The sequence below is a fragment of the Pseudonaja textilis genome, chromosome 7, assembly GCF_049901715.1.
Source record: "Pseudonaja textilis isolate UNSWEBS1 chromosome 7, rPseTex1.2, whole genome shotgun sequence".
NCBI lineage: Eukaryota > Metazoa > Chordata > Lepidosauria > Squamata > Elapidae > Pseudonaja > Pseudonaja textilis.
In genome coordinates, this window is record NC_141996.1 from 228,872 (window position 1) to 247,269 (window position 18,398).

The 18,398-nt window shown below is 57.3% G+C and overlaps 1 protein-coding gene across 1 annotated transcript; it reads right to left on the reverse strand.

Moving 5' to 3' along the window:
- Positions 1-12,158: 12,158 nt before the first annotated feature.
- CCKBR (cholecystokinin B receptor) lies at positions 12,159-17,263 on the reverse strand. The gene is given in 6 exon segments (XM_026721652.2): positions 12,159-12,623; positions 12,625-12,842; positions 14,410-14,537; positions 15,826-16,081; positions 16,209-16,460; positions 17,100-17,263. Coding segments are annotated over 6 exon segments (1,302 nt in total). The 5' UTR covers positions 17,209-17,263; the 3' UTR covers positions 12,159-12,284.
- Between the last annotated feature and the right edge of the window lie 1,135 nt (positions 17,264-18,398).

The window sequence follows — 18,398 nt, forward strand, 5'->3', positions numbered from 1 at the left end:
GACAGGAAGCTGGACATCTGCTGCCTCCAGGAAACTCGCTGGAAGGGCAACAAGGCTACGACTATAGACGGCTACAAGATCATATACACCAGCTGTAAGGAAAACCGTGGCGGTGTAGCTGTGGTTGTCAGTCCAAGCTGGCAAAGTTCCGTCGCAGAAGTTAAGTGCCTCACAGAACGACTGATGATAATCGTCGTGGCGACCGAGAGGCAGCGCCTACACATCTTGTCTGCCTACGCCCCTCAGACCGGATGTCACGAGGTGGAGAAGGATACCTTCTGGGAACTGCTCGACATCCAACTCAGGCAGATCCACACGAAGGCGACATCATCATCTCGGCGACCTGAATGGTCATGTAGGGCGGGACAAAAACGGACACCAGTGCCACGGTGGGCACGGCACAGGCGATACGAATGAGAATGGCCAGAGGATCCTGGACTTTGCCGACTCCCATGATATGACCATCACGAATACCTGCTTCATTAGGCGAGAATCTCAACTCCTCACCTACCATAGCAGAAATGGGAGCCACCACACACAGATCGACTACATCATCGTACGACGAAGAGCCGCTAAAAAGCGTGCTCAACGCCAAGGTGTACCCGATTAATCGAGCAGTCAGCACAGGCCGCTGATGGCGAAGATCAGGATCAGCAAGCCCAAGACCAGGATTGACAAAAGGAATGCAGACCAGCCACGAATCAAGTGGTGGAACCAGAAGAAGATGGCGGGACCCCTCATCAAACCGGAGCAGTTCCTGCAGATGGTCGACGGGCCACAGGAAGCGTGGTCCATGCTGAAGAGCACTGTTCACACTGCCGGCTGCCAACAGCTTGGTTGCACCAAGCCAGGACGGAGACGCATCGACGAGATACATGGCTCTGGACACCGGAAGTACAAGATGCCGTACACCTGAAGAAACGGCTCTACAAGGCCTTTCTTCAGGACAAGACCAGCGAAGCTCTGCGAATACAAGGCGGCCAAAAAGGCAGCCAAGAAAGCAGTAGCGACAGCCAGAAGCTCCCACTCACGATGACATCTACGAGAAGCTGAACACGCGAGAAGGCGAGAATGAGATCTACCGCCTAGCCAAAAGCAGACACAGGAAGACCCTGGACATTGACCAGTTTCATGGGATCAACGACGAAAGGGAAATTTGATCGTCAACCCCAGAGACGCTGCGGAGAGGTGGCGGCAATACTTCGAGAAGATCTCCACTGAGGAGTTCCCACACCCACAAACCCCGCGAGGTGACCCAGTTGAAGGCCCAGTCTCAGGCATTTATGCCAGCGAGGTCGCCGATGCCATCAAGGCCATGAAAACGGTAAGGCAACAGGACCAGATGACATCCCTGCCGACTTCTGGAAAAAGGCACTACCGGGCTCGGCATTGTGGCTGTGCGAGCTGTTCAACAACATCGTCTCCACGGGAAAAGTGCCACACGACTGGTACCGCAGCACCACTGTTCCGATCTGGAAGGGAAAGGGCAGCCCAGCGGACTGCTCCAACTACAGACCGGTCAGGTTACTGTCACACACTATGAAGATCTTTGAACGCGTCCTTGATAAGCACATTCGGGACATCGTCGACATCAGCGTCAACCAGGCTGGATTCATCAAGAACTGCGGCACCACCGACGCCATCTTCGGTGTGCGGATGCTGATGGAGGCTCACAGAGAGAAGAAAATCCCGCTCCACACCGCCTTCCTAGACTTGGAAAAGGCCTTCAACCGAGTCCCGCACGATCTCATCTGGTGCGCGCGCTGCAGATCACGGCGTGCCTGAGCTGCTCGTACAATGGGTCCAACTCCTATACAGATGTCACAAAAGCTGTGTAAAGCGGCAGCTGGGATATCAGAGGAGTTTAATATTACCGTCGGCGTACACCAGGGCTCTGCTCTCTCACCACTGCTGTTCATTCTGGTGATGGACACAATTACACACGACCTGTACACGCCTGCCCCATGGACGCTGCTCTACGCCGATGATGTGTTCCTGGCCAACCTGTGCAAGGCTGAACTCGAGCACCGAGTCCAACAGTGGCACGACCGCCTCGAGCAGTTCGGGCTCCGGCTGAACCTAAAGAAGTCCGAATACCTGACCACTGACATTGAAATGACAGGCTCCATCCACGTGAACGGGCAGGAGCTACGCGCGCCTCCACCTTCAAGTACCTGGGAACTACTCTTGGGGAAGAAGGCCTACTACAAACTGAGGTGGCAGCCAGGATCAATGCAGCGTGGGGCAAATGGAAGTCCGTCACGGGCGTCCTCTGTGACAAGAAGATGCCGATGCGCCTGAAGGCGAAAATCTATAACTCTGTGGTGCGCCCGTGGCCATATACGGCGCAGAGTGCTGGCCGACGACCAAAGAAGTCGAAAGCAGACTCCAGATAATGGAGATGCTAATGCTCCGATGGTCGGTAGGCCTCACCCTACTCGATCGCGTCAGGAACGAAGAAGTGCGTAGACGGTTCAACGTCGTGCCCATCCCCACGGTCATGAGGTAGTCCCGGCTACGATGGTTCGGCCACGTGAGCCGCGCCAAGGAAGAATCCATCATCAAATCTGTAATGAAGGTGACTGTCGGAGGAGCGAGACCGCGTGGTAGACCTAAACAACGCTGGATGGACACGATCAAGGCCGATCTAGAGATCGCGAAGGCAGACCCGACACACGTGGCAGACAGAGAGGTGTGGAAGCAGTACTCAAGGACATTAGCGGACCTCGCCGGCGCGAGACAAACGCTGAAGAAAAAGAAGAAGAAGAAGGCAACAATTTTGATGTGGATGAAGGAATGGATCGTTTTGAAAAATGCCAGATTATTAACATTAGAAGGGCATGATTTACAATTGGGTTGGCATGCATTCTTATGGTATAAAGTAAGATACATGGATATTTTAGGAGACATTACATTAGAGATGCTTTATTAACAGTATGGGAAAAGATAAGAGACTATCATTATATGAAAATACCAGTTTGGTTATCAACAGAAGCTTTTACATATCCACAGCTATTTAAAAAGGAACATATAATTAGATATGAAGAAATTCTAAATGAAAAGGGTGAACTCAGAACAAAGCAAGAATTGGACTTACAAGGGATAAATATAAATTGGTATTCATATTTGCAAATACATAAAAGGTATGAAAAAGACATTAAGATGACTAGGTTTTATAAGGAATTGACTGAATTGGATAAAATCCTAACAGGCACCGAAGAGAAGTTGATTAAAAAACTAAATGGTTATTTATTAGGAGTGAAATTAGAGGATGAACAAGTAAAAGAAACAATGATTGCATGGGGGGAAATTTTTTGATATGGAATAGATTTAGATAAATGGCAGATATTATGGTCTAGAAATTATAAATTAACTATGTCAATGGCCTATAAAGAGAATTTGAATGAGGGCATTTATCCCCAATGAGAATTGCTAAGATGTTTGAAGATAAGTCGGCGAAGTGCTGGAAATGTCAGAAGTTACCAGGATCATACTATCACATGTGGTGGACATGCACAGAGGCTAAAAAGTATTGGACTAGAATATACATGTAGCTGGAGAAGATGATAAAACAACCTATAGACTTAAAACCAGAGACATTTTTAATGGGAATTTTGCCTGAGGGTTATAACAAAGAGTTACCCTATTTGATTATCAGTATATTAACAGCAGCTAGAATTGTATATGTGCAAAATTGGAGAAATGAAAAATTTTTGACAGAGGAGGAAATAATTAAGAAAATAACGGAATGTATAGAAATGAGTAGATTGACAATGGCGATTAGAGAACAAGAAGAAAAATACTATAAAATTTGGAATTTATTTTATGAATGGCTGGATAGAAGAGTAAAGAATTTAATTATATAAGTATAGTATAATATATTGTTATTGATAAATGGATGAATTAGAGTAAGAAAATGAATCTGAAATACACTGCTCAAAAAAATAAAGGGAACACAAAAATAAGACATCCTAGATCTGAATGAATGAAATATTATTATTACTTTGTTCATTACATAGTTGAGTGCGCTGACAACAAAATCACACAAAAATTATCAATGGAAATCAAATTTAGCAACCCATGGAGGTCTGGATTAGGAGTTACACTCAAAATTAAAGTGGAAAAAAACACTACAGGCTGATCCAACTTTGATGTAATGTCCCTAAAACAATGCCTGGCCATGCGTATTGGGAGAATGTGGAAATGGCAAGAGGACGACTCTGTTCCCGTGAAAGAAACATCCTGGCCAGAGAGAGAACAGCACAGCCGGAGCCTCCCTACTGGCCAGAATAGGGGAGCGGGGTCCCCATCTCCCCATTCAGTCCTCGGTGCAGGTGAACGGGTGGCAGCTTGCAGGTGGGTTTGGGTTCCCGAGGGGTGGGGGAGAACCTCTCCTCCTCCTCCTCAGCCAGGATGTAGAGCTTATCCAGACCACAAGGTCAGTGCATGAAGGCACCATGGATACCATTCTGGCACTATGGCAACTGGTGACCACATAAAGATGACCTTGGGAGCGAGGGAGGAAGGCAGGCATGTGCCCAGCAGGGAGCACATGGGTGATCGCCTCCTACTCCAACTGAGTTCCAGGCCTAGGAAATCTGCCTGGGGGGTGCAACTCTGTGGCTCGCTCTCAGTGGGAGGGGGGGTTGCATGAGACGGTAGCTGGAGCTGACCAGCGGGGGGTCTTCTTCAGTGTCCCACTTCTACTCCAGGCCCAGTAGCGGCGCTGGCTTTAGGGACCTTGTGCTTGGCCCTGGCTCTGCTAGGGTGTGGTCTTCTCCGGGGCCCATAGGTCAGGGCGGCTGGGGTGCAACCGGGGTGTTAATGATACCATCAGAGTCAGGTGAGGTCCTGCAGGTATCGGATGGCTCGGCTGCATGAGGACCAGTGTATTGAAGCTCGGGGTGCGGGGGAGCATCAGCCGGCTGTGCCAGCTCCTGGGCAGAAGCGGCCAGTCAGAGTACCAGCACCTCCCTGACAAAGCAGCCCCCACCTTTGCCACATTGACTGTCAGCCCTCCGGATGGGTCAGGCCAGGAAAACCTGCTTTCACTGAGATCGCTTCTAATAACAGAATCCTCTGATTACGCTGGACCTCTTCTTCCTCCCCCTCCTCCATCAGTGAATCATCCAGGTTACAGAAAGTTACAGACTAACAGCACTGAAAGGGACCTTATAGATCATCTAGTCGAACCCCCCCCCCCCCGAGCAGACCCCCCTACACCATTTCTGACAGATGGCAGTCCAGTCTCTTCTTGGAAGCTTCCAGGGATGAAGCTCCCACCACTTCTGGTGGCCAGGTGCTTGTCTGAGCTGTGTCCCAGGTAACCTGATGTTCTGGACTTCCAAAACAGCCGTTGCCCAACTTGGTCAAGGCGTTGATGGTCGAATGTTGTTCTCCCTTGCCCGGCAAAAGGAAAGCAAGCAACGGATTCTTTCTATGCAGCTATTAATATTCACCCATGTAACCCAAGCAACAAGCAAGGGATGCAGAATGTTTTTTGACCCTGTTCACTCAACCCAGTGATCACGAGACACGCAGGGAACATAAGATGCGAAACTCGATCTGCAAAGCCAGGGGAAGCCTGGAGGAGCCGCGCAGCCGCCTGGGAGTGATCTTAAGGAAGGCTGCCCTGCCCAGCAGGGCAGATCAGGGAAAGGGAAAACCCACCAGCCAGCCTCGCTCTTAGGGCTCACTTTTTTGCCCCATGGAGCAACATCCAGGCTGGGGTTATGCGCTGCAGCAGAGAGGCGCATTTTCTCTGTCTCTACCAAAGCGCCACGGAGCCCAGCTCTGATTGGGCCCCCAAGAACCTGAATCAGGAAAATCACACTCAGATCTCCCTTGGGTCAATTCTCACTTCAGTGGAGGGGCCTTTCTCCATAACTTCACTCTCTACCTTGGCTTTTGTCAACTTTAAAATATGTGGACTTTTAAATGTGTGCAGGCTGGCTGCAGAAGTTGAAAGCCACACCTCTTAAAATGGCCAAGGATGGGAGACAGTATTCTACCCTTTTATTTATTTATATTTCATGTCTTTAGACCACTGATCTCCTTCAAGGGGAATACATGATCCAGAGAGCAGGATCCTTACTGATTTAGAGAAGACTGGAGTATGGGAAGGAAACGGATGAAGTTAACCACTTAGAAACTGGGAAACGGAGAACTTTGTTCTTGTTTTGCAATACTTTGGGAAATGCATTTTCCTTCTCAGGCTCACAGAATGGATCTGTTTAAGCAGTTTATGTCACCAACCCTCTCGTGAGAGGTTGGAGCACAGAGGATCAAAGCCAACAGAATGGAATTTAAAAGTTAGGGATAATACACAATTCCATCGCAAAAGCTTTTGGAGAAGAGAGCTCCAGGTTCCGCTGCCCAGGAACGCCCGGGGTCCTCCTCCCTCTGGGGGTCTCAGGCAGGGGGGGGGGGAGGCTACCGGCATCACTTCCCGGAGGAGCCTTTTTGGGGGAGAGGCGGCCCTCCTGTTGCCCCCCCTGCTCTTTCAGGTTCTCTGGAAACGGAAGAGGAAACTGGCTGGTCTGACCTACCCTTGGGATTCTCTCCACCCACAACTTGAAGGGGTCTGTGGGGGATGCGTTGGGGGAGTTACTTTCTCTTGGGATCGGCACTCTCGGCGCCTGCTTTGTCCCATGTACAACTGAAGCACCCGTTTGTCCTTTCCCCTCCCCCTCACACACACACACACACACACACACACACACACCCCTTTCACATACACAGCCTCCTTCCTGCTCCTTTCCTCATGTGGTTCTTCGCTTCCACACGACGGCTCTGCCCTTTTATCCCCCAGGACGGTGCGGTCAGTGGGCAGAGGGGGAAGCGTCTCCCACTTTGTGTCCACGTCCCGCCTGCCCACTCTGGACGGGGTCGCCAGGGAGGCGCCGCTGTCCACGGTGCTGAATTTTGGGGGGTGAGGCAACAGTTCCCCGTCCGTGGTGCTGAATGCCAGAGCATCAATTTCCCTTTTTCCTCGCTTGGTTCCATTGATGGAACAAACAGGAGGCGATTGTGTAGCAGGACGCTGTAGCACCTTCCTCTGATAAGTGGTCTTTTTTTCCTTCCTTCCTTCCTTCCTTCCTTCCTTCCTTCCTTCCTTCCTTCCTTCCTTCCTTCCCTCTTTATAATACTTAGTCACCCATCTTATAGCAAACTCTGAGCAGCTGCCCATTTACCACCCACCTACCATTGCTTATTTTGGCAAACAGTGTTGTTTTCCCCGCCCCCCGCCCCCCTCTATGTGGCAATTGGTTTTTGCAGTGACAACAGGGTCCAAACTAGAAAGTGGGGGGCGGGAGCAGCAGGTTCACTGCACCAGCCATCTCATTAAAGCCAGCTCTGGCTCTCTTCCACTCTGGTGCAGATCTTGGAAATTACGTGTTTTTTTTTTTTAACTGGAAGGTGGTAAGTCAACCGGACTTGATCAGAGTTTTGTTATCTGTCCACTCTCCCTCCCACTCCTCCCTTCCTTCTTCCTCTTCCTTCCTCTTTATTTCTTCTTTCCTTCCTCATTGCTTTTTCTTTCTTTCTTTCCTTCTTCTTCCTCGTTCTTTCTCTCTCTTTCCTCTTTCTTCTCCACCCATCTCAAATGCATGATGGGTGGGGCAATTTTGCTGCAAAACATAGCCTTAAATAAAAATGGATACTGACAAATATGATGCTTTAATGGCAGCAGCTGCAACCACCGGAGCCTTCCCTGGAAATGAAGAATGGCCCCGTCCTCCTTGCGGTGGGTGCAAAGGTTGATTTCATTTCATTCTTTCATTACTTATTTAAAAGGTTTGTTTCTTAGAGGGCAACTCTGGGCGGTTCAGGCTAGTTCAAAATTACTAAGCAAGACAAGCCTCTGTCCTGGAAAGCCACCTTCGGAACCGGACTCTTTGCGGCATCTCGGAGCTGCCGGGAGGCCAGTCAGGCATCCAATTGGAGGAAGAGTCCGGGCCGCTGGGAAGGGGACCCTCCCCTCCCAGATCAGCGGATGCAGCCTTGATGCCTCCAGGGGGGAGAAGAGGGACCTGCCAGCCCCCACGAGCAGAATTGTCCCCCTCCTGGAGGGTCCCGTGGTAACCCAGAGGGTGTGAAGGGAAAAGTTTTGTCAACTCCCAGGTCTGTTTCAGCTCCTCAGAGCAACTGGTGGCTCCCCTGAGCCAGCCGCGTCTTCCCCCTACGAGCCCTTGCAGCCTCTGGGCCAGTCCTCCCACCAGGCGCCCCTCCCCCGGTGCTCTGGTGACCCAAGGAGGAATTCCCCCGGGAGAGGGAGGGGGAGCCTAGGGCAGCCTCTCCAGAGTGACACGCCTGAGTTCCCCGACAGCCAGCGGTACTCTTGGACCCATGAGGCTCGGGAGCTGCTGCATGGGAATGGAGTGGGCTCTTGTGGGCTCTTGTGGGCTCTGGCGGTCACGCAAGAACAGCTCTGCCTGCTGTTGGGGGAGGAAGAGAGCCCATTTTCTGAAGCTGCTGCTTCAGGGCCTCGTGCAACCCAGAGCTGCGGACACCGAGGAGGCCGGTCACTGGAGACAGAAGGTGGCCTGAAGGGCTTCTTGGGGGTCACATGGATGACTGGGCTCTGTGTGTGTGTGTGTGTGTGTGGGTGGGTGGCTATTGAATGCACATGCCCAGAATGTTTTGTCTCAGGCCCAGGGGGCTGGGTGGAGACCCCAGAGGAACCACGTTAAGCACTTCTCAAGTTCTGGAGCCCCAAAGGCTCCCTGAGAAGAGTGGATGGGCTGGCCATGTCTTCGCTTCTAGGCTCCCCACCTTGGAAGCGGCACCTTTCTCCCCATTTTGTTTCAGGTCGATGCTTCATCAACCCCGTCTCTACCTTCCTTCTCCACCCTGGTTACTTTGCCCACCCATTTCATGTATTCCTACTCACGTTTATACTTATACCTGCTATCTAATACATGCCTGACAAATAAGTAAATAAATAAAATACAGCTGTGTGCTGCAGAAGCGGCTGTTTGGCAGGACTTGGGCTGGGGGGCTGGCTGAGGGGAAGAGGCCCAATTTCCGGGCAGCTTAATTCCAGGCTGCTCCGACGGAAGGCTCTCTCTGTCCGTCACTGCAGGTGGAAACGGGACCCAGGAAGGAGCCTTTCCATCCTCCGGCTGGTGGGGCCGAGGCAGGAAGCCCCCTCTTCCGCTTCCACCTACACTGGCGGACAGAGAAGCAGCCTGGAATTAAGGCAGAAGGACCAAGCCAAGGAAGAAGGAAAGCAGGATTACAAAAACAAGCAGGGACATAAGGAAGTGGATTCCAATTTTGCAGGAGACCCAGAAAACTCTTCTAACTTTCTTGGCGAGGTATCACCTTCCCAATATAGACGAGTGATTTTCCCGGGGAGGAGGGAGCCCTGGAGGTCCACATCTACCAAAACCACCACTTTATTATTTCAAAATATCATTTCAAGAGATGAGGGGAGGCCCCCCGACCCCTGGCACTGCCAAAGGCTCAAACTCTTCTCTGCCCAGCTGGAAGGAAAAACTGCTCCTGGATCCCCAAACTCCTGCAGGAGGAGGAGGAGGAGGAGGACTGAGGCCCTCTCAACTTGGTTCCTACAGACATTTCATTACCCAACTAGGGAACATCATCAATGCTAGTGAGTGTGGAGAAGATGTGCTGGTTTTCTGGCAAGAAACAAGAATGTCTTCTTAGCGTGTCTGGATTTAGCATCACCTAGGATGCTCCGTTTCCGAGCTGAAACTCTGGTTGGCTCTGTCTGGTGTGAGATTAAGGATGATTAAACTCCTTCATCTTATAACACGTGGACAGAAATGATTCGGAATTTCTGGAGGCTCAGAACTCAGACACATCCGCCATTAATACACAAACCCATATTTACACCCCATTCAAGAGTCAGTAAAAAAGCTATAAGGGGAAAAAAATACATCTCCAACCAACAACCAGATAAGCCAGGATTAACTCCAGACAAACAATCAAGCAGAAGACCATGTTCTAGTCAAGGAACTGCCAAGGAGAAGACCACACCCCACCCACACTGGCAGGGCAAGGCATGGGGTATAAACAGGGAGCAAGGCTAGACTCTCACCGCTTACGTTGCCTCATTTCTGAGCCAGTTCCGGCCTCTAACCCTTGTCCTTCAGGAAACCTAAATTCTGTTTGCCTCTCAGCGCTGACCTTCCTCTTTTGTTTCCCGTCCTGCGCACTTGGGTAGAGTTGGGCACCCCTGGGACCTGCACCCGGACGGTTCTCCCCCTGCACCTGCATGTCTGTCTCTGGGCGCCCCCTCCCTCCCCCCCTCCCTCCGCTACAGGATTTCGCTTAAAGCCTTCCCGGGGCCCTCCAAGCACAACCCTCCCTTGCCAGGTGCTGCCGATCAGCTGGGACCCGATGGGAGGCAGAGAAGAGGTGGGATTGGTCGGTTCTCCAAACTACTCAAAATTTCAGCTACCGGTTCTCCAGAACTAGTCAGAACCGGTTGAATCCCACCTCTGTTATGCACCACAGGTAGTCCTTGACTTACAGTTGAAGTTACCATGGCACCGAAAAGTGACATGAGCTGCCATGGAGAGGAAGGCCAACCATGCCCCCTGGTTACCATCAGGCATCTGGGGCCTTGCCAATCAGTGGTGAAGAGGGCGCAAAGGGGGATTCTCCTCCATAACCACCTCATCCCTCCTTATCACCCCGCCCCTCCCACTTGTGACTGTAGGACTGTAACTTCGACGCTTATATCCTTACGATTTATATGGACTGTTTCCTAGCATGATTTGATGGCTTATTGTACCCCATGACTATCATTAAGTGTTGTGCCTGATGATTCTTGACGAATGTCTCTTTTATGCACAGTGAGAGCATTTGCATCAAGACAAATTCCTTGTGTGTCCAATCACATTTGCCCAAGTATGAATTCTATTCTGTATTTTTGTTCTGTTCTGTTGTTCTATATTCCAATTTCTGTTCCAATTTCTGTTCCAATTTCTATTCTATTCTATTCTATTCTATTCTATTCTATTCTATTCTATTCTATTCTATTCTATTCTATTCTATTCTATTCTATCCTATCCTATCCTATCCTATCCTATCCTATCCTATCCTATCTCATTCCACTCTACTCCGCTCTATCCTATCTTCCTATTCCTATTCCATTCCGTCAGGGAAGAGCCAGCGGCAGATGCCCGGGGACTCTGCGACCAGCCCAGTGAGGCCAATTCAAGGAACCCACTAGGAGGGGGAGGGGGAGAGGCTGGGGGAGGGGGGGGGCTGGGCTCCAGCGCTGCTCTGGCTGAGCCGGCCGCCTCCTGCCCTGGCGCCTCTCTTCCGAAGGTGTGGCAGCCACCTTGATCTGCCCTCCTTGGCCTTGGGGCTTTCGGGCGGGCAGCCTTGTGGCCGAGGGCTGCCCATCCACAGGGCCTTGGCACTGCCTGGGAGAAGCGGCTCCAGCTTCCGGGCTTGGAGGGAGGGGCCTGTGGGGCGTGCAGGGCGAGGGTCCTGCTTTTTCCCTTGCAAGAGGGCAGACTTGCGACACTGGCAGTGGGCGTCTGCAAGCAACGGTGCGGGGGGGGGGAGGACAGAAGGCAACCCCCCTCCCTGGCTCGGTCTGTGCCAGAGACCCAGATCAGCCGGTTTCATCTGCTTTGGCAGCAGTGCCATTTCAAGAGTTTTATTGCACAGAAAGCTACAGAAAAGGCCCCCATTTGCCCCCCCCCAGCCCAAACTGACAGGAGGGGCTCCTCGTCTGCGGAATGGAGGGGCCCACAAAGCCCCCAGCCGGACTCCTCCGTGGGGGGGGGGAGGGGTAGAGGCAAAGCCACACAGCTATAGGAAGCAGGTGTGAGGGGCTGTCCCGGAAGGAGGGCGGGGGCCGGGTGGAGATCCTGGAGCCAAAGGGATCGTTGCTCCTTCTCTGGCTGATGACAACAGCCCCGGGAGGCAGGCCAGCGGTTACGGGGCCTTCATTCCCCCGACCTGTGGAACTCATGGCTGAGTCTGCTCTGCCACTCGCCTCAGGCAGCACCCAGGCCCTGCTGGACTGCAACCGACGGAACCCCTCCCGAATGTTACACCCTCTCAGTCGAGCAATGGGGGGGGGGGGCGGAGATGCAGCATAGCCATGAAGGCCTTCAGAGCAGGGGTGGTCCCAGGGAAGAGGAGGGAGGGGGCCGGGAGGGGGCGGGGCCAGGAGACCCATGAAGCCCCCTTCAACAGAGCTCCTCCCTCCCTCCCTCCCTCCCTCCCAGGGGTCTGGGCCCCCGAAACCTCCTCCCCAGGGAGGAAAGGCCGTGGGGCTCCTGGATGGGGGAGCCTCACTGCTCGGGGGGGGCCATGCTGCTGACCGTGGTGTAGCTGAACTTGGAGAAGGAGGCCCCAGTGGCGCTGGCCTCCTCCCCCTCCTCCCCCTCCTCCTCGGGGGCACGACGTCGCCGGGGCCGGCAGGGCAGGGTGCAGCAGGCGAAGGTGGAGGCGAAGGCCTGGCGGAAACGCTTGTTCATGAAGCAGTAGACGAAGGGGTTGGTGCAGGTGGAGGAGTAGGAGAGCAGGTGGATGAAAGAGATGGGGGCCCCTGAGAGGGCGCAGTGGGTGGCCTGGGGGTCGAAGGCCCGCCAGGTGTTGACCACGTAGAGGGGCAGCCAGCAGCCAAAGAAAGAGCGCCACGATCACCAGCAGCATCCGCACCACCCGTTTCTTGGCCAGCAGCTTGGCCTCCGAGCTGTTGACGCGGGCCCGCTCCCGCTGGGTCCCGTCCTCCGGGTTCAAGGCCGGCAGCTCCATCGGGCTCTCGGTGGGCCGGGGCAGCTGGGCGTAGCAGCCATCACCCTCATCGCAAGCGGCCAGGAGCTCTGCGGTGGCCCCGTTCTGCTGAGCTGAGGGAGGCAGAGACAGAGAGGGCCTTGTGGAGGATGCCCGGCCCCTCGGAGGCTGCGGGGGTTGCCTTAGCCCAGGGTGCCCGCTGGAAGGGCGGCAAGCAGAGCACCGGGGCTTCCTGACGTAGCAGTGCCCGCCACCCTCTTTCCCTGCCGGCAGTGCCCGCGATCCTGCCTGGGGCTGCCCTAGAAAAGGGGGCCAAGGGGGGATTGCTGAGGGGGGAGTGGAGGGGCAGAGCGGGGAGGCCCAGCTGGATGTCCCGGGACAAGGGGGAGCCCAGGGGGGTGTTTCCAGGGTGCACCCCAACGGAGCAGCAGCTCCCCCCTGCCTGCCTTATGGACTGTGATGCCCCCGTCTGTCTCTTGGTCCGAAGCTGTGGCTGCGCATCCGCCCTCCCCCCATGCCTGGAGGCCCCCCGAGCCCCTTGCCAGCCTCCAGGCAGAGCCACGGCTTCCCCTTCTCCCCCTGGCCCCCGCAACCCCGTCCTTCGCGGGCTGCTCTGAATGCTGCTCTCCACCACTGAGAGGCCACTTGCAACCTGCTGAGAGTCATTTTCACATTGCTGCCAAAACAAGGCTGGATTCTTATTTTATTCTTCATTTTCTGGGTTGAAGCCTGAATGCAAAGCTTTGCTTTTTGTCTCCTGAATTTTACCTCCTTGGTTTTGGGCCAGCATGCAGACCTGCCAAGACTGGCTGAAATATTTGGGCCCCCTGCGGCCTCGGGCTGGACGGGCGTCACCCTGTGGGGTTAGCTAAGCGGTTTCTAAAGGGGCGCAGCCGCGTGGGACCTGGGCCTGGGCTCCGCTGGGCAGCAATGCCGGCCCGGGGCAACTGCTATGGATCGCCCTCTCTCCCCCCGCCCTTGGTTTCGGCTTGCCTACAAGGCGGGGGGCTCGGCGGAGAGCTGCGTTGAAATAAAGGCCGGTCACCCCTACTACTACAGCCCCAGGATCAGCTGTGCTAGCCCCTCTCCCCAGCCGAGTGGCACAATTCCTGCTCTTCGCCCAATAAAGTGGCCCAGCTTGCCAAACCGAACCGAACCAGAACCACAGAATTGGAAGAGACCGGGGGGGGGGTCTTCCGGTCCAGACCCCTGCTCAAGCAGGCCCCCCTCCCTCTGCCATTTGAGACGAGGTGGGGCTCTCTTCTTGAAAGCCTCCAGTGACGGAGCCCCCGCAGCTCCTGGAGGGAAGCCCCGCCCACCGGTTGAGCCCCCTCCCCGTCCGGAAGTTTCTTCTGAGTTCTGGGCTGCTTCCCTTCTTGGGGCGTTTCCATCTGTTGCTTCTTGTCGGCCTTTGGTTAACAGGCATTTATTTTTGAATTTCAGCAAAACTGCTCGCACAGGGAAGGCCCCGACTCACTTCATCATCCCTGCGGCCCTTTCGGACCCCACTGGCTGCCACGTTCGCTTGCACCCGGAAAAAAAGCCTCCCAGTTGGCCCCAGGGTGGCTGTGACGGGCAGGTCCCAGGGCAGCCCTGAGCCCCTTTCAGGAGGAAGGGCCCCTCGCCCAGGCCCTCGCTCTCTCACGGCACCCGGAGGGGACCCGTTCCCCCGATACCCACCTTTGGCCTCACGGGAGAGATCCACCTCAAACTGGATCCCCCTGCAGAGCTCGGAGGAGATCAGTCCGTAAGCCACGATCATGACCAGGCCCGGCACAAGGAAGAGGGTGATGAGCAGCAGCATGTACCTAGCAGGGAAGGGAGGGGAGAGCCACAGCAGCCCCTTAAGCCAGCGGGCAGCCCCCGCAGCCCCAAAGCAGCGGAGAAGGTGGCCCGCAGGGGGCGTTAGACAAGGCCTCAGCCTGGACTACAACCTCCGGGCTCAGCAAGCGGTGCCACAGGAACTGCCGGGCTGCCCCCCCCCAAAAGCCGGCCAAGCCCCCTCCCCGCTTTCTTCCTGCCCTTGAGGTCCTCCTGTCTCCCAGGCAAGGGCCAGCTGGCTGGCTGCCCGAGGGAGCCCTTCCCCAGGGCTGGAAGGGGTGGAGATGGAGCCCAGCCCAGCGAGGGCGTCTCCGGTGAGCCCAGCCTGCCCAAGAGCCCTCGGGCTTGTTGGAGAGGACGGTTCCAGTCCTGCTGCTGAGGCTGTTGGCCTCAGTCCGTTGCCTGCAAGTGCCCCTCGTCAGCCCGGAGGACGGATGGAAGGGCCTTCAAGGCCACCAGCTGAAGCCCCTCCCCCAAGGGCCTTGTGCCCAGAGGACAGCCAGGCCACGCCCGGCCCTGCCACCGGCCGCCTCCCTCTCCTCCTCTGAGAGAGCCACGCAAAGAGGCCGAGAGGACCGCATCTTGCACGGGAAGCCCTCCTTCCTAGCCCCCAGCCCCATTTCCCAGGGAATGGGAGTAGGAAGCCCTTGAGACCCTCAGGGTAGGTGCCCAGATCCTGCCCCCTGCCCCCTCCCTCTGGCCCCTGGGCTGTGCAGAGCTAAGGGGGCCCCCTGAGACCAACCCCCTCCCACCCGGGGCGATCTCATCTGGGCTCCCAGGTGTGTGTGTGGGGTGTTTCACCATCTGCCAACAGGTGCCAGCCACGGCAGGGTCGGTGCAGGCCCATCAGCTGCCGAGGGCAGACCAAACGGCGGCAGAGGCGACCCAGCCCAAAGCAGAGGGGGTCCTTTACCTTCCTGGCACCAGGAGGAACACAGGCAGCTTATGGCACCTGCCAACCTGTCTCGATCTGCATCATAAGCGACGCCTTGACTGAAGCGCTTCAGCCCCAACCATGGAGGGCAGCTGCCAGGGGCTGCCACGGCCCTCGCTGGCCCTAAACGGGGCTTGGCCGGAGACGAGAGCCTGGCGAAGGCCGGGCCTCCCCTGGCAGTTCTCCTCTGCGCCTGCCTGCTCGGCTGGTGGCCCCAATGCCAAGGTGGCCCCATGTGACGAGGCCCCCAGCCGCTGCCTCCAAATGGCAGCTGGGGCTCTGTGGGCCCCAGGGGGGCAGAGGGGCCCCGGGAGGAGCACGTGGAGCCACCCCCCACTTACCAGGCCTGCCGGATGTGCTGCCCAGGCCAGTTGTGTCTGCACTCGGTGCGGTGGGGCTGCCTGCGCAGGGTCTGGGTGGTGCTGTAGACTGGGTAGGGCAGCATCAGCAGCGCCGAGAGCACCCAGGTGGCGGCAATGACCCGGTAGGCATGGGAGCGGGTCTGCCACACGCGGGACTGCAAGGGCCTGCAGATGGCGCTGTAGCGCTCGATGGCGATGGCCACCAGGCTGAAGGTGGAGACGCTCACTGACACCGCTGGGGGAGGAGAGGGAGGGGGAGGGGCAGGCAGGTCAGGGGCTCCAGCTGGGGCACCGGCTGCTCTTCCCCAGGGGGGGGAGGGGACCCAGGGACCCCCTCCCCTGCCCAGGCCGAACCCCCTCACCCATCAGGTAGGCCACTGCCTTGCAGACGGCCCTGCCGAAGACGAAGGTCTGCATCAGGTTGGGGATGAAGGTGAAGGGCAGGCAGAATAGCGCCACCATCAGGTCACTCAGCGCCAGTGAGAGCAGAAAGGAGTTGGTGATGGTCCGGAGGCGCTTGTTGCCTGCCAGCACCGCGATGACCAGGGCGTTCCCACACAGGCCCAGCAGGAAGATGGCCGAGTAGAGCAGCACCCGCACCGCCAGGTTCAGCTCTGGGGGGCAGAGCAGGGTCAGTGGGAAGCCCCCCTCCCGCCCTGGCAGAGCCCGGGCCAGGACCTCGCCCGCCCCCACCCGGCAGGGAGCCTTCCTTGCCCTCGCGCCCACCTGCTGCCCCCAGGCCCTGGCCCGGGCATGCTAGGAGGCAGCTGGGAGCCTGGAGGGCAGGAGGGAGGCAGGCATCGCCCAGCTGAAACCCCGCAGTCCGGCCAAGGCTCCCCTGCCTGTTCGCTCCGAGACCGGAGAGAGGCCGGGCTCGGGCTGGCAGCAGCCGGGCTTCCTCTGCGCCGGGCATCCCCCTTCGGATTCGGGGCCCGTCAGAGCCCCCAAAGGTCTCGGCTCAGCCGCAGCGCCAGGCAGGAGCCCAGCGAGTCCGGAGCTGCCCCTCTCGCCCCTTCCCCGGCGCCAGAGGGCCCAGCCGCCCCGGCCGACGGGCCCGGGATTCCCGGGGAAGCGGGGGAGGCGGCGCTCTTCCTATGCGCAGAGGCCCTTCGGGGCCTGGGGAGAGCAGAACGGGGGGCCTTGCGGGAGCCTCGGGGCCCTCGGGGACGGGCGGCGGGACGCCCAGAGCTCCCTGCAGGAGCCAGGCTCGCCGGCGGGGACCGCGCAGGGCATCGGGCTGCGGGGAGCCTCACCTCCGGGCCCGCGGGAAGCTTCGCCGCCGGTGCCGTTCCCGGAGCGGTGGGACGAGCCGTTCGCGGTCCGGCAGAGCAGCGACGCGTTGAGCAGCCGCGGCTCGTCCATCGCGGCGGGCTCCGTCTGGCCGTCCGTGCCCGACGCTCAGCTCCCTCCTCGCCGGGCGTCCATCGCGACGGGATCGCCCCCGCACAGACCCGGCCGAGAGCCGCCGCCGTCACTGCCGCCGCCGCTCGGCTTCCTGGGGCCGCTCCGGGAGCCTCGGCGCCGCAGCGGCTCCTCCGCGCCGGCCGAGCGCCCCCTGACGGCGGCCAGGGGCTCCGCCACGCCCGAGGGGGCCCCGACGGCGCGCGACCGGCGGCTGAGCTGCCGGGCGGAGGCGCGGCGGGCGGGCGGGCGCGGGGCGGGCCGCGGGCCTTTGGGGGCGGGCGCGGGGCGGAGCGCTTGCGGGCGGTGGGGAAAGCTGGAGGCGGCAGGCGGCAGCTTGGCGGGATCTCGGGGCGAGCCGGCCCATCCCGTCCCCGCTTCCTTCCTTCTTTTGGGGCGGGGGGCTAAGAGCAGCCCGCAGCTGCCGGGGCCTCCCGTCTGGCAGGCGGGTTTCCCAGCAGCGGTCGCCCTGGCAGGCACGTCCTGTTTGCTCGGGACAGCGGGCGCGCGCCGCCGGTGTTGACACAGGTGCTGTTTACCCGGCCAAGGCGGGAGCTGCACGTTACCTGCAAATGAATTCCGGCTGACCTGCGACCCATCCTGAACAGGAGCTCTGCGCCTGCCGCCCCCCCACCTTCTCTTAGGCATCGTAACCTTGTAAGCCTCTTGGGAGGCACCCGGTGACCCCCAGAGCCCCTTGGCAGGAGGGCTTGGCGCACGGGCGTTGCCCCTCTGGGAACTCTTAGTGAAGTTGCTTCCCCAGTGTGGTTGACTGTTTGGTGGATCCCTTCCTTGGGTGGGGCTGCCCCTGTGTGGGATCCTCCAGACCAAGAAGGCCACCCAGCCTGCTGGAGGGATGCACCTTCCCAGGCTATTGAAGGACCGGGTAGCTGCTCTCCAGCGCCCACATTAGGCCGGGTGCATGTAGCCCTGGCATGTGGGATGGCTGACTTTCTCCTTAGCCTCTCCCCACCTGGGGTCTCCGGCTGCAGCGCTCACTGAGGGGGCCGAGCAGCCTCGAAAGGGGCAGTGAAGGGAGGAGAGGGACTCCTTAGAGCAGCCCTTGCCCCCTTTCACCCCCTCCCCACAGTGGCCCCCCCAGGGGGGCAGCAGAAGTGGTGCACTCGGTCCATGGCTTAGCTAGAAGACGG